General features: G+C 58.3%; 1 protein-coding gene across 6 annotated transcripts in view; it reads left to right on the plus strand.

Annotated features, from left to right (window-relative positions):
* The first annotated feature begins 4,795 nt into the window (after window positions 1-4,795).
* actn4 (actinin, alpha 4) overlaps window positions 4,796-26,153 on the plus strand; it is a 35,986-nt gene continuing 14,628 nt past the window's right edge. For 2 of the 6 annotated variants that reach the window (XM_069186393.1, XM_069186397.1), the window contains exons 1-6: window positions 4,796-5,203; window positions 23,353-23,467; window positions 23,887-24,006; window positions 24,967-25,053; window positions 25,136-25,223; window positions 25,618-25,696. In XM_069186393.1, coding sequence (XP_069042494.1) covers window positions 5,075-5,203; window positions 23,353-23,467; window positions 23,887-24,006; window positions 24,967-25,053; window positions 25,136-25,223; window positions 25,618-25,696 — 618 coding nt within the window. In that variant the 5' untranslated portion in view covers window positions 4,796-5,074. The remainder of the gene's footprint in view (window positions 5,204-23,352; window positions 23,468-23,886; window positions 24,007-24,966; window positions 25,054-25,135; window positions 25,224-25,617; window positions 25,697-26,153) is intronic. The other 4 variants (XM_069186392.1, XM_069186396.1, XM_069186395.1 and 1 more) reach the window with 3 other exon arrangements.

Here is a 26,153-nt window from a genome sequence, read left to right on the forward strand (position 1 = left end):
AACAATCAAATCAGGATCAAATCCTGCGAAGAGCAAGCCTTCCCAAAACTGTAGCGGCACGATGTGACCACAAGGGGGAGACTAAGCACAAATCAACCCTTCTGAACTGGGGACGCAGAAGAAAGGTAAACAGGAAGTATTGGTTATTATGGTTTCCTAGTTTTTGGTTTTGAACATGGAGATGCTTTAGGTTTTGGTTTCTCTTTTCCCCGACCCTTAATTAATAAAATATCCTTTTTTACCACAGATTATTTCCTTGTTACTTATGCCAGCAAATCTCAGATCCCACTCTAGTCACATGACAAGGGTCTGGGAGGCCTGTCCCCGCCCACTGACTGGCCCCACCCCAGAGTTCATGACCCCGCAGGTGCACCTCCATCTCCTGCAACTGCAAACCCTCTTGCGTTTTCTGCCCAGGTCACATGCTGGGGACCGTGTGTGACTGGAATAGGTTTTACGGGGCACACGACAGGGTAGCCCTGGAGATATCTGACCACTGTCCCTTCACCTCCTGCAAGATTTCACTCTCTACCCCTCTGGGAAACAGCCGGAGCTTGACACCTTAGCTCACCATTGCAATGGTAATTACATGCATTTGTACAGCCCTTATCATCCTGAAGGATCCTGGGACTCTTAGTAATGGACCTACTTCACCCACCACTGGGGGGCAGCACCACCTGGGTAACATCGGGCAGCTGCTCTGCACCAGCAGCCCCACTGCACAGCAGACCAGGGGGAGGAGAGAGGGATCACCTCACCAGCTGGATTCAGGGGAACTTTTACAAGGTCACGCTGTAGCCCAGAGTGGAATTTAGCCAAGACTCCCTGCTCTTCCCAGCTGTGAACAGCGGTGTGGACAAACTCTTCGAGCTGTACTTCAGTTTACTTACCATTAATAATAATAATAATAATAATAATAATAATGCCTTACACCTATATAGCGCTCTTCTGGACACTCCACTCAGAGCGCTTCACAGGTAATGGGGATCCCCCCCCACCCCCACCAGTGTGCAGCCCCAGCTGGGTGATGCGCCAGTCCGCTCCCCATTAGTCTGCCTGACCCCGGGGCAGCAGCTGGCTCAGTCCTGCTGACCCCCCCGGCACAGCCGAGCTGAATGACTCCGCCAGTTCCTCTCGCCAAAAAACAAGTTCCCGTTTTCTCCCCTCTTCCGCTCTCAATCCTTGCCACAACTTCTGGTTTTGCTATCATTAATGTTGAGAGTAACCGGTTTTCAACCACATCCCTCCCAGAGGTCGAGCCCGTTGTTCCCTGCTGGGAGTTCACCGCAGTGCAGGGTCTTGAGCGCAGTTCATCTGGGGCGTTTTTCTCATTCGCTGCCTTGCCTGGCCGGGGATCTGCACTGGTTTGACCCCGGGCGCTGCTCTTATCTGGGGGTCAGTCATATCAGATGGCATTCAGCTCGGGCAGCCGAGCAGTGCTTCATGCCGCTCGCAAAGACGGGAGCTCTGGCGGCGGCCGAGAAAGACCGAGCTGGGAGAGGCCGCTCGTGAGCAAGGTGGAGCGCCGCGGTTACACCCTCTGAGGTGGGGAAGCAATTCAAGAGGGAAACGGCGTTAGATGACGCGTTACGCGGTCGATACACCGCGGACCACATGATAACAGGCAGCAGGTTAAAGATGTGCATTGCACTAGAAAGGCCTGCGGCATCAACGGTGAGACGTGAACTAAGAAGCCAGAGAACTGTGGATAGCTGCTTCGAAAACTGAGAACGGGGGGGGACTTTACACAAAGGGTTGTGGGAGTGTGGAACAGGCTGCCAAGCCGTTAACTGCAACCAGACGGGCAGAATGGCCTCTGTTCCGATCTCACTGCAGGCAAAGCAAAGTCGGAGGGAAACCAAAGGGCTCGATGAAGCTCCTACAGCTACATCATCCCACAGGGCGAAACGTGAAGTCCTCCCCATTATGATGCGCCCCCACGAGGAAAACGCGGTGAGTTCGGGGGCGAGGAGGACCGCTAGATCCACAGACCCTGTCCTCGCTCTCGGGTCGCGGCCCAGCGCGCGCGCGGTCGCGTGAATCGCGGTCGGGCCACAAAGCTCCTCGTGTCTCTTACTGCGGGGAAATTGCAGAACCGAAATACGGGCAGGAGGGAAGTACACTCACTTCTGCTCTGGTGGTTTTAGAGAGCCCGTAGACCATGCCCGACCCTGAGGGGCCGTCTTGACGCGCTCGAGTGACCCGCCAGTTCACGCGCGGGGCCGCAGGCCTGTCTCCCCGTCGGCGATCGGACCCCGTGAAAACGGCACATGAACTAAATTAGTCGGTGCAATCTGGGGTCTCGGCCGCCGTAAGGACAAAGGGCGCCCTTTTCCCAGTCCCTGTCCCAATCCTCTTCCCAGTCCCTGTCCCAATCCCTTTCCCAGTCCCTGTCCCAATCCCTTTCCCAGTCCCTGTCCCAATCCTTTTCCCAGTCTCTGTCCCAATCCCTTTCCCAGTCCCTGTCCAAATCCTTTTCCCAGTCTCTGTCCCAATCCTTTTCCCAGCAAGTGTAGCAGGAGGAGACGAGAATCCAGTGAAGGGGCCTGTACCCCCATCCCCCCGGGGGGGTCCTGCGTGTCCGGGCGCGGGACAGAATCGGGCGTAACAGGCCGCAGTACCTTCTCTCCCACGGTCCGTGTCCGTGTGTCCACAGATTGGCTTGGTGGGGTCTTAGGCGTGAAGGCGTTTAGCCCAGCGCCACATCTGGCACAATATACACTGTATATATCACTGGCGCTTCAAAAAGAACACGGAATCCGTGGGCACAAGACTGGAGCTTCTCTGGAGCTTAAGGGGCCACTTTCCCAGTCCGGGGGTCTCCAGATACCGCGGGGAGCCCCGGGCAGGCCGTGCAGACGCGCGCTGACGGTAATCTGCGTCGACACGCACGGGAGAGCGTGACCTACTTTGTGCTCCCCGCAAAGCGGCCGGGCGGTCTGCGTCCATGAAAGTTTTATGGGCTTCATTACCGTTGTCAGAGGGGGGGCGTTTTTAGCCGGAGAGAACATCGCTAACGCAGCACAAGCGCCCCCGCTGAAACCGCAGGTCTTCTAAAGGTGCGTCGCCGGCCCTGACGCGCGAAAGCGACATTTCCAGTGAGTTTATTTTAAACCTCAAACCTCGAGGCCCCCTGGAGAGAGGGGGGGGGACGCGGCGCGCAGGGGGCGATGCATTATTCACGAGCCGCTGCCCTCGTGAATGATTCAGCAGCCCCGCCCGCCAGGGCCGGGCGGCGCTCGAGCCCTCCCCCCTCGCGCTCCTCGGGCGGCCTGCGCCACGTGCTGTCCGAGCCGGCGTCTGAAATTCACAGAAAAAAACAGCGATTTGAATTTAAATACAGATAAAGAAATTAAATACAAAACTGGCTAGATGGGCCTCCTGTCATTTGTAACTGTTCTAGTGTCTTAAGCTTTTCAGTCTTGGACTGAGAAGATTTTGAGGGAGAATAATAATTAATAATAATTGCTTACACTTATATAGCGCTTTTCTGGACACTCCACTCAAAGCGCTTTACAGGTAATGGGGATCCCCTCCACCCCCTCCACCAGTGTGCAGCCCCACCTGGGTGATGAGACAGCAGCCATAGTGCGCCAGTCCTCTCCCCCCACACCAGCTCTCAGTGGGAGGAGAGCAGAGTGATGAAGCCAGTTCAGAGATGGGGATTATTAGGAGGCCATGATTGGTAAAGGCCAGGGGGGAATTTGACCAGGACACGGGGTTACACCCCTACTCTTTTTGAGAAACACCCGGGAACTTTTAATGACCACAGAGAGTCAGGGCCTCAGTTTTACATCCCATGTGAAGGACGGCGCCTTTTTACAGTATAGTGTCCCCGTCACAATATTGGGGCATTAGGACCCAGACAGACCCCAGGGTGAGCGCCCCCTACTGGCCCCACTAACACCTCTTCCAGCAGCAACCTCACTTTCCCAGGAGTCTCCCCTCCAGGTACTGGCCAGGCTCACACCTGCTGAGCTCCAGTGTGATCCCGAGCTCCTGACAGTGCCAGAGGCTGACGGGATATCCCGGCTCGCCGGGGGGGTGGCGCTCTGACAGACCCGCAGGAGCTGGTGGGAATGTGGCTCCGTGGGGCCGGAGAACTGACCATCATCCTTTTCAGACTGTTGAAGAAGAAGTTCAGGCGGGATTCTGCGTGGGCACGCCTCGCCTGCAGAGGAGCAGATCGAGCTTTCTTCCAGAAGGATAAGAGGAGAGACGCGACGTTCCGGCTGTGGAGCCTTCTTCCGGTGTGGGCGTCTTCAGCCGAAACGTCGCGTCTCTTTTCTTTTGAGCCTGGAGTAAACTGTGACCTGGTCCTTTTAGTTGACCTCTTTGTGGAGATTTAATGCTGTGTTTGAGTGCGGGTGCGTCGTAAGATTTGTATTCATTGTGGAATAAAGTTTATTGTGTTAAAAAAATGTCTACCCTGATACCGGACTGGCCGATTTTGGGGTTTAGAGGAACCATCTCACGGGGGTATCCGGGGGAGGGGGCGGGGTCCCCATCAGCGGTGGTACCCCCCAAAACAAAAGGGGGCACTTAGTAGTAGCTCAGTGCGTGAAATCGCCTCCCTTTCAACGGTGGTTCTGCTCCGCTGTCGCTTGCGGAGGATCGGCGGCCTCAGCCCCGGTTTTATTTTGCTCTTCACCGTGCCCTCCGCGCAACCCCGAAATAGCTTTCGCGGTTTCCTCGACGACGAAGACAAGCCTTGTTTTTCTGGTCCAGGAGCGGCGGTGGGGGGAGAAGGGGGCCGGCTCATGAATATGAATGCCTCTGCCGGCGTGGGCACGCCCCGCTGCCGGGCCTAGCCCACGGCTCTGCCTGTCGCGCAGCTCCGCCCGGGCGGAGAGACTGGCTCAGCTCGCACTCCGGAGACTTCGCGACCGAGGCGCCGGAGAGAAAGGGCTTGTCAGAGAGAGAGCTCGGCAGCGAGAAACCTCCCCCGCTCACCGCCGCGATTCGTTATTTTTTTGTTCCTTTTCCCTTTTTTTCTTAAAAAAAATCCCCCCCCCCTCCACCTCCCTTCCCCCCTAGTTTCAAAAAAAAAAAAATACCAAACACCGCAGAAGAAATGGTGGATTACCACGCCGTCAATAACCAGCAGTATTCCGGTGGCGGCACACAACCTTACATGCAACAGGACGATGAGTGGGACCGGGACCTGCTTCTCGACCCGGCCTGGGAGAAGCAGCAGAGGAAGGTAAGTTGGAAGGCGGGAGGAGGGGCTGGGAGAGGCCGGGGACCGGCCGGGGCCTGGGGAGGACGTCTTGAGTTTACAGCTGGGGCGCACTGGACCTGCCGATGAGCACGGAGCCGCGAGTCAGTAGTAAACCTCTACGATCCGCGGGGAAATTAAAAAAAAAAACAAACCTCCACACAGGGAAAATAAAAAACAACGTACAAAAACATGGTGCTCCAGCACCCCCCGCCCGCCCGCGCCCCCCCATTGTAGAGCCGAGGGAGCAATCCACAGTAAACTTCGCGAAGTTGGGGAAGACAAAATAAAAGCCCGTGGAAACGGGACAGACCGAGCACTGGTTATCCGTCTGCGATCAAATGAATTTAGGGTCCCGGATCACTCGCGCAGCCCAGGGAAGGTCACTCGTTTTCAGTGGCTAATTTCAGTTTTCCGAAGCGCCCGCCTCACCGTGGGGTGCTGGCCGTGGGATAATCTCGCCCCTCCCCGCCGCGTCGGCTCCACCAGAAATGACATTCCGTGTTTATATCGTCCTTCCCCCCCCAACCACCCTGGTTACTGTAATAGCGGCCGTGACTCTTTCAGTAGTGGGGCACTTAAAGAGACAGATACACGAGTGCCCGTAGCTGCAGTGTGTATTTCACGCACACACAGACAGAGACGTAGACAAGCCCTGTTGTTATATAGCTCGGTATCCGGCAGACGCGCGATGTGGGTCAATTTGTAAAAGTACAGAAACGCGAAGCCGAAAAGCGCGAGTCCAGGTGTGCAAGAGGTGGATTTCGGCGAGGAAGGCTTGATCTTGAGTAGCTATCGCGGTCCTGAGTAACTATTGTAACCGGGGGTTGTTACCAGACCGTGGGACTGTCGCGCTTTCGGCTGAAATGACGTGCGTAGCGGCTATATGTGGTGCTCCCCCCAGCCCCCTGGTTATTTTGTGCAAAATGCGAGCGTTTCGGCTGTCAGTCGTCCTTAGGAGACCCTAAGACCCTTAGGAGACCCGTATATCCCGGTCAGGCGGGGCTCGGAGGAGATGTCGTCTCCCGAGGAAGCGATATCCCACTGTGTCCCAGGCCCGTCAGGTGCGCGGCTCCGTCTCCCTGGGGTCCCCCGTGAGTCCCTCACCTGACCGGGGGATCAGAGAGTCCCAGCCTGCGGGATGGCGGGTCGGAGCTCCCCCCCCCCCGCCACGGTAAACACGCGTGGACTCTCACCCCGGCGGTGGTTGGGCTTGGCTGCGGCGTGTTTTCCCGGGCCGGTCCCGGAGTGGGAGGGACGCGGGGTTAAACAAGACGTCCGTATCAGAGGCGTGTGTGTGCATGCGTGTTCCTGTGGATGTGTACTCAAGGGCGAACAGCCTGGAGTGGCCACGGCAGAGCGATTGCACAAGGGCACCGAGTTAATAAACTACTTTTTTTTACCCGTTGCTGGAAGGGACGCCGGTGTTGCTCAACAACACTGTTCCGCGGGCTTGTGGAGGGCGATTTTGAAAGCAGGTGGTGCGCTACCACAGGTGTGTCAGTGACTCGAGGAACAGCCCCATTTCAGGGCTCAGGTCGGGTTGTGTGTCCTATGCACAGGTGGAGTGAAATGCTTAGTCGCGCGTGGGGTCTGATACCAAGACGTTAAGGAATCGCCGAGACACGAACACACAACAGTAGCAGTAGAACTTCTTTTCTGGGGTGCTCCGGGAGGGCGCCTTGGTGTTTTTTTTGAGGTGTCCGTCCCTCTGGTACACCAGCTGGACCCCTGACCTCTGACCCCCTGAACCCCTGATCCGCTCTCAAGAGTCACCTGCCCCACTTTCTCGGGGCAGCTCCTGTTGCAGCCCACTCCGCCCCCTTTATTCCTCCCCTGGCTGTTCTTGTTGAGCCAGGATGTTACTACATTCCTAAAGCAGGGCTGGTCCAGTGCCGGGCTGGTCACTGGCTTCACTGGACCAGTTAAACGGCTTCTCCCTGCTCTGCAGGAGCTGCTGCCTCGGAGAGGCCTCGAACGCCTGCAGACGCAGCGCCCCCTCCAGGCCCAGGAGGTGGAGGGCAGCTCGGCCAGTTCCAGCTCCTGGGGGGCCGGTGCCCGCTGGCCTCTCTTCCTCCTGAGCTCCCTGGTCCACCGTTTATGAGGAATCAGCTGTAAAGAGTTCATAAGAGTTCATAAATCCTGCATGGTACTAATACAATAATTAGCTTAATTGTTTAATTGACTAATCAAGCTGGAACAAATCCCTGAAAACATCCGGCTGCGCTCTTACGTCGTATCGGCCTCGACAGGGGCGTGGTTCGCTGGGATCCGAGTTCGCAGTTCCTCGGAATAGTTTGCACGCCACAGAAATGTGCGTGCAGGGCTGCTCGCAAAACCTGGTCTGGCAGGAGGCCCAGCAGGAAGGGATTCGGGGGTTCACAGGCCTGGGATTGGCCCTGGGGGGACATGAGGGTGGTGCCAACGTCGGCCCCTCCCTCCCTCTGTGGTTTGAAATGCAGGGCTGGGTGCTTGGGTGGGGGCATTGTGATTCGGAGTGCTTTCTGTCTCTCCACCTGCCCCATCGGGGGGGGAGACTGTCTCATTGTTCAGGTTAATTGTTCCTCTGCTTTGGCAGTGCTGTAATTCAGTGGTCGTGCCTATAAAGCTCCTTCAGTTTAAAAACAGGTACTCCACCTTCCACCGAGCGAGGCAGGTCACCTGCTCTTAAAGGCACACCCCGCCCGCAAAGCTCTGAAAATGTCAGGATCAGGGTTGTACCCCGTTCTTGCTGTTGGGCTTGGGCTGAGAGCACAAGCTCAGAACGCAGGAGATAGATGGGGACAGGCAGCTGCGCTGGATCTCCGTTTAAGCACAGAATTTTAAGTGCTGGTTTTGGGAGGGATGTTCTGTGAAAAGGGGTTACAGATCTAGAATGGAATTGCAGAAATGCGATGTTCTCTGGCGGCCCAGCAGATTCAGCTGAGAGATGGTTTCAGACAGCGAGTACAAGCCAAGGAAAGGCAATAAGTAACTCTGAGAATCTGGTTTACTGCGAGTCAACCCCAGGAATGCGAGGTCAAATACTTTGGTCTTTTTTTTCTTTTTTGTGAACTTGTGAAGAATGTAGCAGGGACTTTCAGGGGTAGAACAGAAGTCAAGGCAGGAAGGAGGCTGTCGTAAAAGAGATGTTGTGAGGAGGAGAAGGAATGTGTCCCCTTGGCTTCCTCCTGGCCTGATCTGTCTCACCAGGGCAGAGAAGCCAAGCAAGACAGGACTGCTCTGGTTAGAACAGAGATGGGAGACCTTCTCGGAAAACTTGATGCTGGTGTAGACCAGTAGGGGGCGCTCTTCCGCCTGGTTCGGATTTTCCACCCATCGACTGGGAGGGAGGCCAGCTGCAGTCCCGAATCCTGCTCGGTCATGAAAGATCCCCCGGCACAGTTTGTTCATTCGGCGGGTGAGGTGATCCCTCTCTCCTCCCCCCTGATCCGCTGTGCCCTGCGGCCGCAGGTGCAGGAGAGCTGCCCTGTGGCACCCAGGGGGGAACAGAAGTAAAGATCTTTGGGGAAACTCTGGGATGAAATGCCGGGCGTTCACCAGTTGGCCCTGTCGCTGACGCATGGCCGAGCAGTGTCAGGGCCGCCTCTCCTCTCCGGGGACCGGGGCCTTGTGGATTCGGGATGAGTGGGGTTCATCAGGCTCCCGGTTCGAGGCTGCTGCAGCCGGTGGAAACGCTGTGTCAGAGCAGGGGGGGGTGTTTGTGTGTGCACGCGCACTGCTGGCCGGCTGTTTTGTTTGCCCCGAGTAACATTTAGTATCTCTGTGGGCTGGGGGGTCACACGGCGACAGCGGCTCCGGCGATCGGACGATTGAAAGAGACGATTGTGTGGAATTGTCTTCTGTGGCCGGACTGGAATAAGTGGGTTTTGTTGTCGAGCTGTGAGGCTGAATGATTTAAGATGAAACGCAGCAGTGGCATCGACTGCGCTAGGTGCCCCGCGGGCCGAGGTGCAGGGGTGTGGCATCAGGCCAGAGACTTTGGGAGCATCAGCTCTTCCCCAGCTGCTGTGGGCTTTGTCTCTGCAGATGTGGGCACGAGAGAAAATCGGGGTGCCTGGAAGGCACAGTGGGCATGTGGGTGTGGAATAATATCGGGGTGCCTGGAAGGCGCAGTGGGGACGTGGGTCTGGAATAATATCGGGGTGCCTGGAAGGCGCAGTGGGGATGTGGGTGTGGAATAATATCGGGGTGCCTGGAAGGGCAGTGGGCACGTGGGTGTGGAATAATATCGGGGTGCCTGGAAGGCGCAGTGGGGACGTGGGTGTGGAATAATATCGGGGTGCCTGGAAGGCGCAGTGGGCACGTGGGTGTGGAATAATATCGGGGTGCCTGGAAGGCGCAGTGGGCACGTGGGTGTGGAATAATATCGGGGTGCCTGGAAGGCGCAGTGGGGACGTGGGTCTGGAATAATATCGGGGTGCCTGGAAGGCGCAGTGGGGATGTGGGTGTGGAATAATATCGGGGTGCCTGGAAGGGCAGTGGGCACGTGGGTGTGGAATAATATCGGGGTGCCTGGAAGGCGCAGTGGGCACGTGGGTGTGGAATAATATCGGGGTGCCTGGAAGGCGCAGTGGGCACGTGGGTGTGGAATAATATCGGGGTGCCTGGAAGGTGCAGTGGGCACGTGGGTGTGGAATAATATCGGGGTGCCCTCCTGAGAGGGCAGGCAGCCGGAGTACAGGGGGTCTTGTGTTGGAAGGGGGTGTAGCGATTCCCGGGGTCTTGGGACCCGAACGGCCGCTCTGGGGTGTCTGCTGCGCCCCCAGCCCCGGCGCTGTGGAAAGGTTGGGATAATCGCGCGGAGCATTCTTCTCTGGGAAGGAAGGGAGTTGATTGCTGAGCAGTGAAATTGCTGTGGCTGCTGTGGGAGGTGGCTGGGGGGGGGGGGGGCATTCCTGCAGTTTGGAAAACAGCGTTCCCGCTTTTTCCTCCCTCGTCACTGAAGTGACTAACGAGGCTCGCCGGTTGATGTGGGGGGGCTTGTTGTTGTTGTTGTGTGTGGTGGGGAGGGTTAGCAGCTCTCTCTCTCTCAGACGCACATCATGACAGGACAAACATCCTTCGGGCTGAACTGTTGCTTAACTGAGCCGCCGTGGCTCTGATCGTTGGACCCCTCGCTCGTTTTCAGCGCCCTCGAGTTCTCGCAGGTGAAATCAGATCTCTGAACGTCCGTGACGGAAAGGAATTCGGCGACTGGTGCGCGGTTTGCTGGCGTGGAGTTCCCGTTTGAACCCAGGAAGTCTTCAAGAGCTTTTTTCCTGCGGGGGGAGGAGGGACTGGGCGGACAGGAAGCCTCTCTCCCCGGGCTCCGGAGCGCAGAGTCTGACCCGTTAACCCCGCGCCCGCCAGCCGGCTCGCCGGCCTGCCTCGTCGCCACGCGGGCTTTCCGATCAGCTCGTTCCGGCTTGGCGGGGCGGAGGGCGAGAGGTTCCGGGGGCTCGTTTCCCGTCGCCCACTCTTGACGGGAGAACCCGTCCGGACAGCTGTGGCGTGGGGGTCCGCGCTGTGAGGGCGATGTGCCGTTTGTACTGGAGCTTTGGGGCTCCTGGTGGGGGCTCGTTGGGGGTGTTGGGGGAGGACAAGCCTGCCAGGTGTGTGCAGTCCGGATCGCGGCTGGCTGGCTGGCGTTGGGACCGTTGTCAGCACAGCACGGGCGTGAGGGGTGGCCTGACCCCCCCCCCCCAGGCTGAAGTATTTACCCACTGCCTGGGCATGTCGAGCTGCGGGGGTCTCTCTGGGGGGGCAGAGCACTGTCAGGGCTACACCGCCTGCTGCTGCTGCTGCCCCTGCTGCGACAGTCCAGCTCCAGCCGCGCACAGCGAACCCCAGGCGTAGAGAAACTGGCCCCCGCACCCCGTCTGCGCAGTGGCCAGGCCAGGGTAGCTGCAGGGCAGCGAGGAGCGGAGTCCTGGCTTGTTCGGCGAAGGCTCTGCCCAGACTGGATTGCGGGCGGAGACCGAGTCCTGCCTCTCTCACCCCCCCCGGGCTGACTGTCGCTATTCGGAGGACGGGGTGCAGGGATCAGTTTGTCTGTGCGTGGGGCTGGCTGTCGCTATTCGGGGGACGGGGTGCAGGGATCAGTTTGTCTGTGCGTGGGGCTGGCTGTCGCTATTCGGGGGACGGGGTGCAGGGATCAGTTTGTCTGTGCGTGGGGCTGGCTGTCGCTATTCGGGGGACGGGGTGCAGGGATCAGTTTGTCTGTGCGTGGGGCTGGCTGTCGCTATTCGGAGGACGGGGTGCAGGGATCAGTTTGTCTGTGCGTGGGGCTGGCTGTCGCTATTCGGAGGACGGGGTGCAGGGATCAGTTTGTCTGTGCGTGGGGCTCGGGGCTCTGGTGTGGCTCCATCGGCACGGCCATGTTTCTTGGGGTGTGCTTTGCTGTGCTGGAAGGGCGAGACTTGGGAACGCCTCGGTGCGGATGAAATGGTTCTGTCTCTCCGTGCGCCGGCACTGGCAGCGAGCTGACGGGTCTCCAGCTTGCGCAGACGGGTGGGTCCCCTGGCCAGTCCCTCGTGGACAGAGAGCCCTGTCCTGGTTTTCCTGGCCAGCGTTCCGCTTTTATATCCCGCGTTGTGGAATTGCAGAAGCTCTCTGCCTCCTGGTTTCGCACCAGCGACGCCTTTCCCCCGGCAGGCGGGAGAGGAAGTGCCCCTGGGACACGCCCAGCCAGCGGACCGCTCGGTGTCGGGCAGGAGAGTGGCCTCTGGCTCGTGTCGGTGCCGGACCGGGCCCAGGAGGTGGCAGGTGTGGGTTTGTCTGCGGAGAAGCCCCTGGCTTGACTCTCGTTGAGTTTTCAAAGAAAGGGGCCGGCAGAGGCTGTGAGTGCACAGGCACAGGCGGATACATGACTGCAGTACAACACCAAGCACAAACGGGACCAGTCTCCAACCTCTCAGTGTTCTGATATGTCCAACACATCGGAGTGAGGGAAACATTGGCGCAGTCGGTGCTCCTCAGCAGCGCAGAGCCCTGAGAAGGTGCGGCACAACACCCAGCACAAAAAGGAATGGGCACCAACCCCTGAACACTGCGGCCCTCCGTTCCGTGCACACAGAAGACTCTTGTCCGTAACCTGAGCGTGGAAGCGCCGTTTCAGACAAGCTCCTTTTTATCTCGGCGTCTGTTCCTTTCCCTCTGCCAGGTGTTCAGCTTGTGTGTGGAGAGGAAGGAGCTGCGTGGAGGCCCTGACGCTCATTAGGGAGTTGAAGCAGAAAGGTGGATTTGTGTGGTCGTGGAGCTACGCCTGCCTCTGATGGGGGAACCCAGTGCTCAGTCGCCCCGGAGGCTTCAGGCTGGGTTTGAGAGGGAGGAGGGTGGCCGTGTCTGAGCGTCCGTCCCCTCACGCGCTGTGATTGAGGAGACAGGGGCTGCAGAGCAGTGGGAGGCCGGCATGTCAGGTACCTGAGTCACAGCGATCTGGTCGCAAATTATAAGCTAGGCCTGGAGTTGTCTCGCTCGGTCGCTGTGCAATTTCCTGTGACTGATCTGTTAATGACTAATTATTCCGGTGGAGAAGCTCGTGCTCATGCAGTGCAGCGATTCTCGAGGCTCTGCTGCTGGCCGAGGAGCTGGGTTGTGGCCATGGCGGTGCTGTCGAATTGCCCTGGAAGACTGGAAGCCTTGTGGTTTGTAGGCAGCGCAACAACAGGCAGTAAAGGGAGCAGGCAGCAACACCAGCAGTAATGGCCTGCACAGTTTGCGAAGGCCGAGACCTGGTGCAGATGCTCGTGTCGGGGCGCCGCGTGGCGCAAGCGGGGTGACCGGCAGACAACGCGGCAGGAGCGAGAGACGAGGGTGGGCGGGCGCAGGAAGATGGCGGCGAGATCTGGGGGCGTCCCGCGACGTTTCGGTGTCATCGCCGACGGGCGGTCTTCCGCCGGAGCTGGTCGTTTCTCTGTGAAGCAGGCTGTCCCCGAGCTCTGGGGGGGGGGCTTCGCGGAGAACGTCGCAGGTGCTGGGAAATGAGGAATCGAAGCCCGAGCTCGGCTGCGCTGCCTGGCAGGAGTTGTGGGACGTTTCTCTGTGCGACGCCAATCCAGTATTGCAGACACCCAGGGCTCCCTTCACCCTGGCTGGGTCCTGGCTGGGTCCTGGCTGGGTGCCGAGGGCTGAGGGCAGCAGGAAGCAGCTCTCCTGGACGTGCGGGGGGGCGGATTTCGGCTGCTCGTTTCGGATAGGCTGGGCGGGCACGCGGGTGAGCCGTTTGGGTTTCAGACGTGGTTGTCAGGGGGGGACGTCATCTCGTTTGCAGACCCTTTCAGTTCCAGGGGGGTGTGACTGGGAGCGCCGGGGCTGGACGCGGGCGAGAGCGTCCCCGCCTGGACGGTAGCAGGGGCTGGACGCGGGCGAGAGCGTCCCCGCCTGGACAGTAGCAGGCGCTGCGGGGCAGCGGTGCGGAGGTTTTGGAACCCAGACGGCATCTTGGGTGCCATTGTTCAGTGCCCCCACAGGAGCAGTCCGTCCTGGAGGGAGGAGGCTGTGATGGGTATAGGGGCGCGTGCGTGTGGGCGGGGGGTCACGGCAGGCAGGGCTGGCTGGAGGTCAGGGGGCACGGGCGGGGGGGAGTCATGAAATCCCACCCCATGGTGACCGCTCTCTCGGGACGGTCCCGGAGACAGCCTGCTGGCTCGGGGTGGGAGGAGGACGTTTCCTGCCGGGGTTGCTGGCCTGGCTCGAGGCCCGCCGGCCTCTCCTCGCCTCGCCTCCCCCTGGCCGCGGCCTGCGGAGCTGGCGTCTTCCCTGCCGCGCGTCAGAGGTGCTGGGCGGCCTCCCCGCCACACCCTATTGGTTGCGTCATCGCCGCGGCGACGGCAGGCTGCCATGCGTGCCCTTATAAGGAGAGGCGTGTGTGTGAGAGCGAGGGAGAGGGGCGGGCCGGTTGCCGGAGAACTGGGCCAGCCTGTCATTCTTGTCTGGGTGGCCCAGCCAGGCTCCTATCTCTCTGGGAGCGTTGCACACAGTTCCTCTCTATCTCCCGTTCCCCATCTGTCGCCTGCCTCTATCTGTGCCTCCATCTCGCCGCCTGGCTGCCTCGCTCCTGAGATCTGGAGATCGGGCGCACCTGATCTGTGGCCACTGGCTGAGCCCCTGCCTGACAGGGTGACGCAGGTGTGGGTGTGGTGGGGGTTGAGGAGGAAGAGGGTGAAGGAGGTCACGGCTCGGAATGCCAGGAATGAGGAAAAGCCGGTCGGGGGCTGTGTGGTTTGAAGCCCAGAAGAAGCGTTCAGGAAGTGAAACTGGGCCCTGCGGAATGCTGTGCGCTCCGAGATCGCCTTCATTCCTCCGGGTTCGGCAGTCGGCCAGTCAAGAGCGCCCGGCCTGTGTCCGACACCGCGACCCTCTCCGCCAGCATCTTCTGAGATCCCGGGTTCCCAGACAGCTGGGGATTAGCAAAGAAACTGATTCCTGTCCGGGAGGCTGGAGGGGGAGGATGTTAAACACATTTACAAGACAGTGATTTGATGATTTCATTTTTGTACCAATCTTATTTTTAATTCTAGGCTCTGTTCTTTTTCGGGCACGTTGTACAGTTTGTCATGACTCATTCACAGACTTTTATGGGATCGTTGAAAACAGGTATTGCACACTTGACTTCGGTTTGTCCTGCATAAGAAGAGTTCATGAGACGAGGCAGGTCAGGTATCGCTCTGAGTAGAGCTGCCTTACTCTTCTAAGCCTCCTCCTGCCTCAGGAGGGTATTTAAGGCAGACCCCTCTGTGGTCCTGGAGAAGCTGCTAAACAGGCACATCCTGTCATTTTCTTCAGGTCTTTTTAGAGAACGTCTCAGTTTCCTGAAGCTGTGCTTCTGGGTCGTCCTGGGTGTTCCCTGCTTTTCTCTCTTGCATTGTTGTCATCTGATACTGGGGAATAGCTGAAGTTCCCCTGCCTTTGTCTGTTTAACAACACACAAAACACACACGACGCACAGGGGCACGGTCAACAGGAAGTGCGGTGCATTCCAGATCCTGTCAGCTTGTGCAGGGCTGTGCAGCCTTGACATGGAAGACTTGCATTCTGTGACACAACACCAGGCACGACAGGGAGTGCGCTCTAACCCTGCAGTGTCGAGCAGCCTTTGCAGCCCCCGCCGTGTGTGTGTGTGTACGTGCACGGGTTAGAGAGGGGGCAGGGGCTGATTATCGACAGTCTCTGAAGCCACCATTTCCTGCCTCTGCTTTTTTTTCAAGCACCTGGTTTGCGCCAACAGTTCTGCAAGAAGCGAAGGCAGAATTTGAGCCTGTGGGGAAAAAAAATATGTCAAGAGCTGCTCTGCTCACACACGTGGTTTCATGCTAATCTAAGGGTTTTTTTTAGACGCAGTGGCTGGTATTCTTGTTTACTGACTAGCTACTTGGCTATAGTGCATTTGTGTAAACAGGCTTTTTGAAGTATTTCTGAACTCCTTACTTGTCAGGGCCTTTCCTGGGTCAGGAGGCTGTGTGTTTTGACTTGTGTATTTTGTAGAAATGCCCCCCACCCCAGTCCCCACTATCATAGGCAGTGTAATGGTCTGGTTTCTCCTTGTAGGTTCACATACCGTTTGCTGAAGCTGTTCAAATAGGCTCAGGATTCTGTAGATTACTGATCTTTCAGCCCAGCCAAGCTTATCTGTCCTCCTGAAGGTTGAGGCACCTGTAACTGAGTCTGACTGGGGGTTAGATCGTTGGTGGCAGGGTCTCACTGTGGTCAATGGGGGAACCCCAAGACTCTGAGTTTGAGTTTCCAATCCGTGTGCTCACAAGCCTTCTGTTTTAAACCGCCCCCTCCAGTGTAAATCTCCCGTGCGCGCGTCTGCGTCAGGCCCTGCGTAGCACGGGTCGCCCGTGTGCCACCGAAGGTCATTGCGAGCGGAAAGGCGCCGGTCTTGTGTTCCCTCGTGTGGGTGGCCGTGCCCACACCTCACCTGTCCCTCCCTGCCTCTCGTTTCCACGAAAGGCGGAGGAATGCAGATAAGGACATCGCACCAGTGAAGAGCTCCCTGCCGGGCTCTGATCTCCCGAGAGAAACTGGGGGGCGGGGGCTCGGCTCGGCTCGCCCGCCTCTCTTTTCTGTTTCGCTTTCCCCCGTAAAGGGGCGGCGACGGAGGTGAAAGGTCGCGCCCGGCTCAGTTTTCCGCATTCCGGCGGTCAGGTGCTCTCCGGGCGGAGGTGTGACGTCAGGCAGGAGCCGGGGGGAGGAGAAGCAGGAAGGCGAGGGGAGGAGTGTGGTTGTGTGAGTAAGGCCTCCTCCTCCTCCTCCTCGGCTGTCCTCTCGCTCCGTGTGGGAGTGGGCTCCTCTGAGTCATTATCTGGCTTCCTGGCCGGTCCTGCTGGTTTACATTCGGGATTTCCGCCTGGAAGCCGGGCCTGGGGTGGGGGAGCATTTCCTCAAGGAGCTCCGGGATCCGGTGAAAACAGACCTGAGAACAAACCCCCACTTTCCCGCGCGCCGCGGCCCGAGCGCTGCTGGGGCTCCTCACTCCCAGCAGCACGTGGGGCGGCGGATGGCGCTGTTCCTTGGGGCTGCGGCTCCGGCTCCCATCGCCCAGCGGTCTGAGCCCTCCCGGGTCTTCCCAGCCGCCGGGTGCCGCACGCTTTCGGATCCCGAAACAGCCCAGTGGCTGGCGTCAGCCCCGGCCTGGATCTCGGATGCGGACTGCAGCCTCCGTTTCCGGAGCCGTCTGCTCGGGAGCTTCCTGCCCATCCTGTTTGGGAGGATGTCAATTAGCCGCACGCTGATTAGCGGAGCCAGCTACAGGGAGGTGGAGAGGGTGATGGGTCTGGGGCGCTACGGGGCCCCTGTGGGCTGGGGGGGGGTCAAGTGAAGGTCAGGTGTTTCTCCGGGGGTGAACCGGGAGAAGGGAGAAGGCAGAAGTCGGGGTGCAAGCTCTGGTGCGAAAGATACCCCCCCTGTCCAGAGGCAGCAGGGCGTCCAGTGTGCAGCCCCTGGTCTGGCAGCTCGGTCAGCCTGGACCGGATCAGCCCGCCGTGCGGATGGGAGCCTGGCTCGGACCCTCACGCTGCCCCCTCTCTGTACCCTCTCATCTTCCCGCCCGGCTCTCCCCTGGGTGCAGCCTTCAGCCGCGATGGGCTCTCGGCAGCAGGAAGTGCATTGCTGGAATTCCAGACCCCGACAGGATAACGCCGATTCCTGTAACAGCCCTGCCTCCCCCGCCCCCCCCCCTCCGCGTGGCTGTGCGCGTCAGTGCGCGGGGTTCCTCCGGCGGTACGGTGCTGACACTGCCGGAGCGGGCCCGGGAAACCAGACCCAGCGGGTCAGAACCGACCACACCACTGCGGCTCCACGCGCAGAGCCTGCTCGTTAGCAAGACGATGAGCTCGTTCCGCTGGGCCGATGAAGCTGTGCACTCTAAACCGCTCTGCGGCTTTGCTCTGCGTGTGTGTTAATACACATGCACGCCTGCGTCTGTGCAGAGACCCAGTACACGGATGTAGATGTCTGTGTCTGTGTGTATATATAGCTTTTTGTGTTTAGATCAGTGCTGATTAACCTCTGCTGCAGTCTGCACCCCTTTGTCTCTCAAAATATTATAACCCAAGATATATATTCTTTATATATAGAATGAAAGAGTCTTATGTTCATTTCACGGTAAAATGAAAAATATCTGAAAAAGTAGACACTATACCTAGGTTTGATGAAACTATGTAGCTGTATCTGTGTGCCTGGGCTGGAATTGGGTTTTCAATGATTGACCTTCTCGAATCTGCTAGCCCAGAGTAAGAGCCGCTGGTTGAGATGTGGTGTAATGGGCTGCCCAGGGCCAGAGGTAATGCTCAACAGAGCTTGCAGGCGTGGCCTTGGCGGTGCTGCAGGGCCTGATGCAGACGGTCGCGCAGAAGGCTGCTGTTTGTGCCCTGGACAAGTTGCCTTAATGTGACGGCGTAGTGAACCTGCAGTGCACGTGTGAACACGCAGCCACATGCACGCACACGCCTGTATTCCTGCGCTTCCGAAGGCCTCTGACGGACTCCCTGGACGGGTTTTCCTCCCCTCTGGGGGTCCGGAGGAGGGCACCTGTCCGGCCGCTCACCCCTCCACCTCCTTCCCCCTGCGCGCGTCTCTCTCGCCTCCCAGCCCCCCCCCCCTCTCTCTGCGGGCGGCGCTGACCTTTGTGTTGGTCTGGGCAGGGTCTCCATGGCAACGGACCCGGGCAGCGACTGGGGGAGGAGGGAGGGGGAGATGGGGGGGGGGGGGGGGCTGTTGGCCTCAATCTTCCGAGTCGAAAAAAGAAAACACGCCTGCGCTGAGCACTACACAAAGAGGGGGCGTCTCTGGGGGGGGGTCTCCGGGGGTGTCGGCTGAGGAGGGGACAGTCCCTGGAGAGAGCCGGCCGAGCTCTGCGGTGGACAGCTCTCGGGGTGCAGGGGCAGTGCGGGGGCTCCCTTATTTCGGGTTTCTGAAAGGTGCCGAGCTGCGTGAGAGCTTGGTCTCCCAGCTCCTGGCCGCCAGCGCTGGCACTGGGTCTCGGAGCAGGGCCTGACTCAGACGCTGGCGCAGGAGGCCCGTCGATGAGGTCAGGGGTATCTGAAAACGGGGCAGCTGCTGCCGGACTCGTTCCTTTGTGGCTCTCCGGGCTGGGACGTCCCGCGAGCTCGGGTGTATCCAGTCTGAGCCCGAGCCCGATCTCGTCCAGCCGCTGAGGCTGTGAAAACCAAAACAAGCAGGAAACGGCATGCTGGGAACCTGTCGTTAGGGGTGGGTCCCTCGCTGGGCGTGGAGAAAACTGTTACCTTTCAATAGCAGGCACGCCGAAACCACTGTCTTTAAAAAGGTGTGAGCGCAAAAGAGAAAACAACCCAGACATGAAAGTCGACTCTGCCTCAGCATGAGGAAGTGACTTCTGTGAGTTACAGACTGGAGGACAAAGTCCAAGCACGGAGAGCAGGTGCACACACAGACTCCTCTGATTGGTCCTGGGCTTGATCTGCGTACAGGGCCAGATATAGACGCTCTGTCGGCAGAAGCAGTTTAGATGGGGCCCCAAGTTTGAGAGCAGGGAGGGGAGCGTGTCTGTGCGCACAGCCAGTTCTGATGTTCCCCCCAAAAACATCAGTCTTGAGACGTACACCTCGTGCTAATAGCATGAGCTGGAACAGCAGGACACGGGAGGCTTTTAAGCAGCTGTGAATTGCTGACCTGTTTGGACAGCCTCCCTGCTTCGGTCAGGGGCCCTGTGCTGCCACAGGGGCGCAGCGACATTTCATAGCGAGCTCTGGTCTGTATCGGCCCTTCGAGGTGCTGGACCTGAAACAACCGCCAGCTGCTGGGGTGGTGTGCACGGGGGGAAGCCGCCAGCTGGAATGAGGAGCCGGTGTGGAGAACAGCCCTGATCCGGCTGGTTCGGAGCTCATTCCGCAGACTCCCGGGGTCTTCAGGGGCTCCCGGTGTTTGGCGCTTCGGGATGGGTCCGGACAGCACAAACGGACTCTGAGCGCGAGCGACCCCCCACGTGCGTGAGGGGGCTTGGAGGTGACCGAGCGCCCCCAGCTGACCGGCCGTTCCCAGCAGCCGCTGCTCTCTGTGTAAAGAGGTGCCTCCTGGTTCCGGCTACGAGCTCACCTCCCGAGACTAAAGAGATTCAGCTCCTTTGAGACAGATTGATCTCCTCATTAGATGATCATGAAGGGCACTCTGAGCCAACCCTGGATACCCGTTCCACACGTGGACGCAGCCGTCTTGAGTGGCTTCCAGTGGCTTGCAGGATGTAACTGGTGTGAATATTCGAACCAGGGGCCTGGGTGAAGAAGTGCAGACCTGCAGTGATGTATGATTCCAGCGACTTAGATTTATTTTAACTTCAGGTTCGAGTGACAGCAAAGACTCACCAAAAAAAAAAAATGCCCTGGAGTTTCATATCCCCTATTTGTACCAAAAGTGGGGTACGGTACACGGCCTGTGTGGGTGACCTCCAGGGGAGCCTCCCAGCTGGGAGAGTGGCAGGAAGGGCAGGACTGTGCTCGGAGACCCCGCTAATGGCAGCGCTGATTGTCAGAGACGGAGAACAGGTTGAGGGGCAGAGAGCTTCGTCCCCCACAGAGCCCCTGAGCTCCTGGGGGGGTCCGGACCACCGTCCCCGAGTGGAGGTGAAGGTTGCGAAGCGCTGCAGACTGTGGGCGTCGATCCTGCGCACACCTGCCGGGAGTGTGTGTGTGAGGCTGGTGTCAGGACAGCGGGCGGGGTGGCATGGCGGTCTGGACCTGTGCCGCAGGCTGGAGCTCAGGGAGCTGTGCAAGAGCGCGGCTCTCTCGCTCCTGGTGTCCTGTTGGGAGTCTCGCCCCTGGACCGAGGCTTGGTCAGTCCTGCTGGGTCAGCAGTTGCCAGTCTGAGGATCAGTGTCATAGTGGTCAGTTAGGCAGTTAGTCATTTGCCGATCGTTAAACCCCTTGATCGATCAAATTACTGGGTTGATCAGAAACTCCCCAGTGTGTAGAGACTGGTTTTGTTTGAGGTGTCCTGCAGTCCTGCAAGACAGGACTGGGGGCTCCCTGGTGTTGCGTGCTTAACATTCAGAGGTGGGGTGTGTCTTCTGTGTCATAGTGCGTTTCGGTTGTGTTTGTGTGTGACAGTGCTGGTTTGTTCTTGAGGCACATTCCTGTCCAAGGAGTGGTGTTAAACCTCTACACCTCACACCTCAAATTCAGTGAGCTTTATTGGCGTGACTAGTGAATCATAGTGTTGCAGTAACAGTTAGCTAGTCATTTACAACATTATTACTTGGGCGGCTCACTGTCTGCTCCTAATGCTCCTCATGACAGGAGCTCACCCACTCTGCTGAGTTTCCTCCCCAGTAGGGCTGGAAGTTGTTGTGATTGTGGCAGGTGTGGGAATTCTGGGATTAGATTGGTTATTTTTGGGGAAGAATGTCTAATTCCAGAGTAGTTCTACCAGTGAAATAGAAAGTGTATCTCTGTCTCTGCTTCTCCCTGCTGGCAGTGGGAGCCCAGCCTGTCCTCTCTGGACAGCCAGGTCTGTGTCCAGTTTTCTATGGCCAGGCTGTGGTCACTGAGCCTGTCCTCTCTGGACAGCCAGGTCTGTCTGTGTCCAGTGTCTTTGGCCAGGCTGTGGTAGTCACTGAGCCTGTCCTCTCCGGACAGCTAGGAGTGTCTGCGTCCAGTTTCTCTGTCTTTGTTCTGTTGTGGCACCAGCAGCCTTGGTTATGTTTTACCCTCTTGGTAGATAAACTAGGAGATACATGTTTGAGCGGGTGCAGTGTGCAGGGCGTGGTCACTGAGCCTGTACTTGGTCAGGGTTTCTCCTTGCCGTCTCTCACCCTGGTCAGACAGTCTGCCAGCTGGAGTGTGTCTCTTCCTCCTGGCCATCTGGCCTGTGAGTGTGAAAAGTCTTGGGATAGTGTTCCTGAAGCAGAGGGACTGCGCTGTTGTTTCCCCCTGGGAAGAACCTATGCTGGCGGTGCTCTTTGAAATCTGCGTTTCCTTTGTGGGGGTGCATGCTGCGATCGCGCGGCTTCTTTCTGGGTTCAGGGGGTGCTCAAGTGTCCCAGTCACGGTTCATTTTGCAGAGGTTGCAAACACTCGCAAGAACATTTAAGATCTGATGAGGCCCAGTGTTTATTCAGAGCCGTTTGCGTCTTTTAAACTCCCCGTTGTCACCAGTTTCAGGCGTGTGAGCACCCTTCCGAGTGGCTTCCAGTCTTGCACATTGTTCTGCACATCACCCTTCAAATTCCCCCCCCCCCCCCCCCCCCCAATTCCTGGTGAATTGTCGAAAGCGATCCCCAGTTCCGGTGTAAAAACTGGGAGCAGAGACCTGGAGGTCCGGAGCAGGGAGCGATCCGGAGCAGGGAGCGATCCGGAGCAGGGAGCGATCCGGAGCAGGGAGCGATCCGGGGCAGGGAGCGATCCGGAGCACGTCCCCTGTGCCGAAGCAGGACGGGAGACTGGCAGCACCGTCTCCGCGGGTCCTGTCCCGCTGCCCTGTGTCCCTGGTCCCGGCTGGCCTGGGCCTCCGTGAAGGGGCTCATTATGCGCGGGGCTGAATGGCGGCTTTGTCCCGGCAGCCCGGACACAGGGAGGCATAACGTTTTCATACAGGGTGGGGCGCGGCGCGGCGCGGCGCGGCGCGGGCGGGGGTGTCAGGAAGGCCTGGCCGGTGAGAGGGGGTCACAGCTGCTCCTGAGCCACACGGGTTTTGGAAATGTGGTTTTAGATTTCCTGGGGAGTCCCGACGCCCGGGGCGATAGCGCGGCGCTGCGTGGGTTTAAGTTGATGTCCTCGTGTTCTTGAAGTTTCCGTTTATGTGCTGGCGGTGCGATCGGGGCACGACACTGAGCGCGTGGTGGGAGGGGGCGCAGCCCGCCTGCCTGTCTGTCCACTGCGCCCCCAAGAGCTCAGCCAAAGGCGGCGCTTGCCTCGAGTTTCCAGCCCGCCGCTGTCGAATGCGTGCCGCTCTGTCGGGGGTGTTGCTCGTGGCCCCCTCTCTCTGGGTGCACAGTCACGAGGCTCGGGTGGAGAAGACTGGAGGTTTTCGGAACTGTTGGTTGATTAAGGGGAACTGCAGTGCCATTTTTACATTTTGGGGTGAGCATCAGGGGTGCATTTCAAGCCCCAGTAAAAGTAAACTGTGCACAGTAGCTTGTAAAACCTCCAATTTCCATCACGAAATAGAGGACATTTCCAGGTCTGCACATCGCTATATTGCATTGTCGCCTTGTTCGGATTCACAGGCAGAACTCGCGCTGTCGTGTTGCAGCCTTATTACTGACGAGATTTCTGAACGCATCTCTCTTAATCCGAAAGAAATATCGCTCTCGGTTTTAAAACGGTATTGCTGACAAATACGGCTACACACCCCACACTCATTCGCTCGTCCATCACGTTCCAGCAGTTATTAGGGTGAGCAGGAAGGGCCGTGTCGCGTCTCAGGCTGTGGGACCTCGCCTGCAGGTTTGTGACAACATGCTGACTTACAGTACCTGCACAAGGTTCTTAATTCCAAATTTGTACATTTTTTTCCCCCAACGTCAGCGAATTGATTTTGATTCCGAGATTCCATAAGCGCTCTGAGAAACTGCAGCTCCTCTCTAACCCGCTGGGAAGGACATGGAGTGACGAGCCCGTTAGCGTGTCCCAGGATTTTAATCTGTCTCCCCCCCCCCCCGTCTCTGTGCCCAGACCTTCACAGCCTGGTGTAACTCCCACCTGCGCAAGGCCGGGACTCAGATCGAGAACATCGAGGAGGACTTCAGGGACGGGCTGAAGCTCATGCTGCTGCTGGAGGTCATTTCAGGTGAGACGCCCCTCCCCACCCCGGCTGGGGTGGCTTGCTGGGAAGGGGCTTTTGCCCCTTTGGGGAAACAAGGGCGTGATCAGTGTGCCCCTTGTCTTTTGATTGCCCCCTGCCCCTTCTCAGCGTTTGACTGATGACCACTGTGGTCATCTCAAGCCCAGCTTTCGTCCTGCAGTCCAGATCTCTGTCTGTGGTGTTAATGGATTGAACGGCTCACGGTTGTCCAGGCGGTGAAGAATGGGGCTGCTGCAGGTGGTTAGTGAATTAGCCTGGAAGCACCTGCGCGCTGGGGCAGGGGTGACTGTCATTTCTCAGGAAACTGAAAACCCAGCCTTCCCAATGGGAGCGCTCCCCCTGGAGCTGGCTCTCCCGGATTGCGGCCGTCTGAGCCCGGAGTCTCGCTCTCTGTGCCCCTGCAGGCGAGCGGCTGCCCAAGCCGGAGAGGGGCAAGATGAGGGTGCACAAGATCAACAACGTCAACAAGGCCCTGGACTTCATCGCCAGCAAGGGGGTCAAGCTGGTGTCCATCGGGGCTGAGGGTGAGTGTGTCTGCCTGCTGTCGTCACACACAGATACACACGCACAACACTGACACACACACACAGATAGACACACAACACTGACACACACACACACAGATAGACACACAACACTGACACACACAACACTGCCACACACACACAGATAGACACACAACACTGCCACACACACACACACAGATAGACACACAACACTGCCACACACACACACACAGATAGACACACAACACTGCCACACACACACACACACAGATAGACACACAACACTGCCACACACACACACACACACAGATAGACACACAACACTGCCACACACACACACACAGATAGACACACAACACTGACACACAACACTGCCACACACACACACACAGATAGACACACAACACTGCCACACACACACACACACACAGATAGACACACAACACTGCACACACACACACACACACAGATAGACACACAACACTGCCACACACACACACACACAGATAGACACACAACACTGCCACACACACACACACACAGATAGACACACAACACTGCCACACACACACACACACAGATAGACACACAACACTGCCACACACACACACAGATAGACACACAACACTGCCACACACACACACACAGATAGACACACAACACTGACACACACACACACACACAGATAGACACACAACACTGACACACACACACACACACAGATAGACACACAACACTGACACACACACACACAGATACACACAGATACACAGGCGCCGAGCGGGAGCGGACGGGAGGGGCCGCTGGCCGGTGTCCAGGACTGCGGTGGGGGGGGGTGGACGATGAAATGTTCCGGCTGTCAGCCTGAAGGGCCGTTTAAAATAGTTTCAACTGCGTGGTGACTGACCCCGCAGAGCTGGGGCGACCCCGGGTCACTTCCTCTTCCTCTGACACCCCGCCTTGTTCGCCGTCTTGCAGAAATCGTGGATGGGAACTCCAAGATGACCCTGGGAATGATCTGGACCATCATCCTGCGGTTCGCCATCCAGGACATCTCCGTGGAAGGTGAGCGGGCCGGGGAGCGCTCTTGTCCAGCGGCGCGTCCCGGGGCGAAGGCTTTGGTCTGATTCCCTCTCTCCTCTCGCAGAGAGTTCGGCCAAGGAGGGGCTGCTGCTGTGGTGCCAGCGCAAGACGGCCCCCTACAAGAACGTCAACGTGCAGAACTTCCACATCAGGTGAGGCCGGCGGGGGCCCGGGGCCTGTGGGATACGAGCGCGCGTCTCTTCCAGCCCCGATCGCTCGACCCGTGGATCTGTCTCGCACACTGAGCGCCCAGCTGGTTGGGTAATGAGATAGACCCAGCCACGGGGCGCTAAAATACTTTCGGAAGAACAAACAGTTGGAAAAAAACTCTCCTCCTCTTCTTTCTCTAATTGAAGCGGTTCGGCTCGTTATTGAAAACCGTGATTAACTCCACTGTGGCTTGATTCTGCACAGCCAGAAACGGGGAGAGAGAGAGAAAGCACTGCGCGTTCTCCCCTCTGGCCAGAATTCGGAGAGAAAATGTGGAACAGTTTTTTCACACGCAGACGTATTCCTCCCCCTCCCCGTCTCCCTCTGCTCCCGCAGCTGGAAGGACGGACTGGCCTTCAACGCCCTCATCCACAGACACCGGCCCGAGCTCATCGACTACGACAAGCTGAGGAAGGTAACGTCAGCCCTCCCCGTCACCCGAAACCGTGTCCCCTGAGACTGCGCCCGTGCGGCAGCTGGTGTTCTGGCTCTGGTCCGGCCGGGTCCGCTTGGCAGCGGGGCTGGGCGCCCCTCGAGCCGCGCGCTTTGGGTTTTTCCGTAGAGACCCGTAGAGACGTGAGGCTTGGGAGCAGCTGTAGGGAAGGTTTGATGAAGTGGTTGAGATCGCAGTGGGACTCCCACGCCTTTGCCGAGCTGGTGGGTGTGTGTTAGATGGTTCTGGTGGAGTGAACGGGGGTGTGTCCAGTCTGGGAGCAGGGGGAGCAGTCCTGGCGGGGGCGGTCAACGCTGTCTGGCGTGGAGAAGGACTTTGCTTGTTCTAGACTGTGGCTGGACACTAGCTGACCGCCCACTGTGTTTCCTCCTGTCCTGTGGGCAGCCCTGTCACCTGTATTGCACCCTGTGGGGCTGTG

Source organism: Lepisosteus oculatus, chromosome 3 (assembly GCF_040954835.1).
Source record: "Lepisosteus oculatus isolate fLepOcu1 chromosome 3, fLepOcu1.hap2, whole genome shotgun sequence".
Taxonomy (NCBI): domain Eukaryota; kingdom Metazoa; phylum Chordata; class Actinopteri; order Semionotiformes; family Lepisosteidae; genus Lepisosteus; species Lepisosteus oculatus.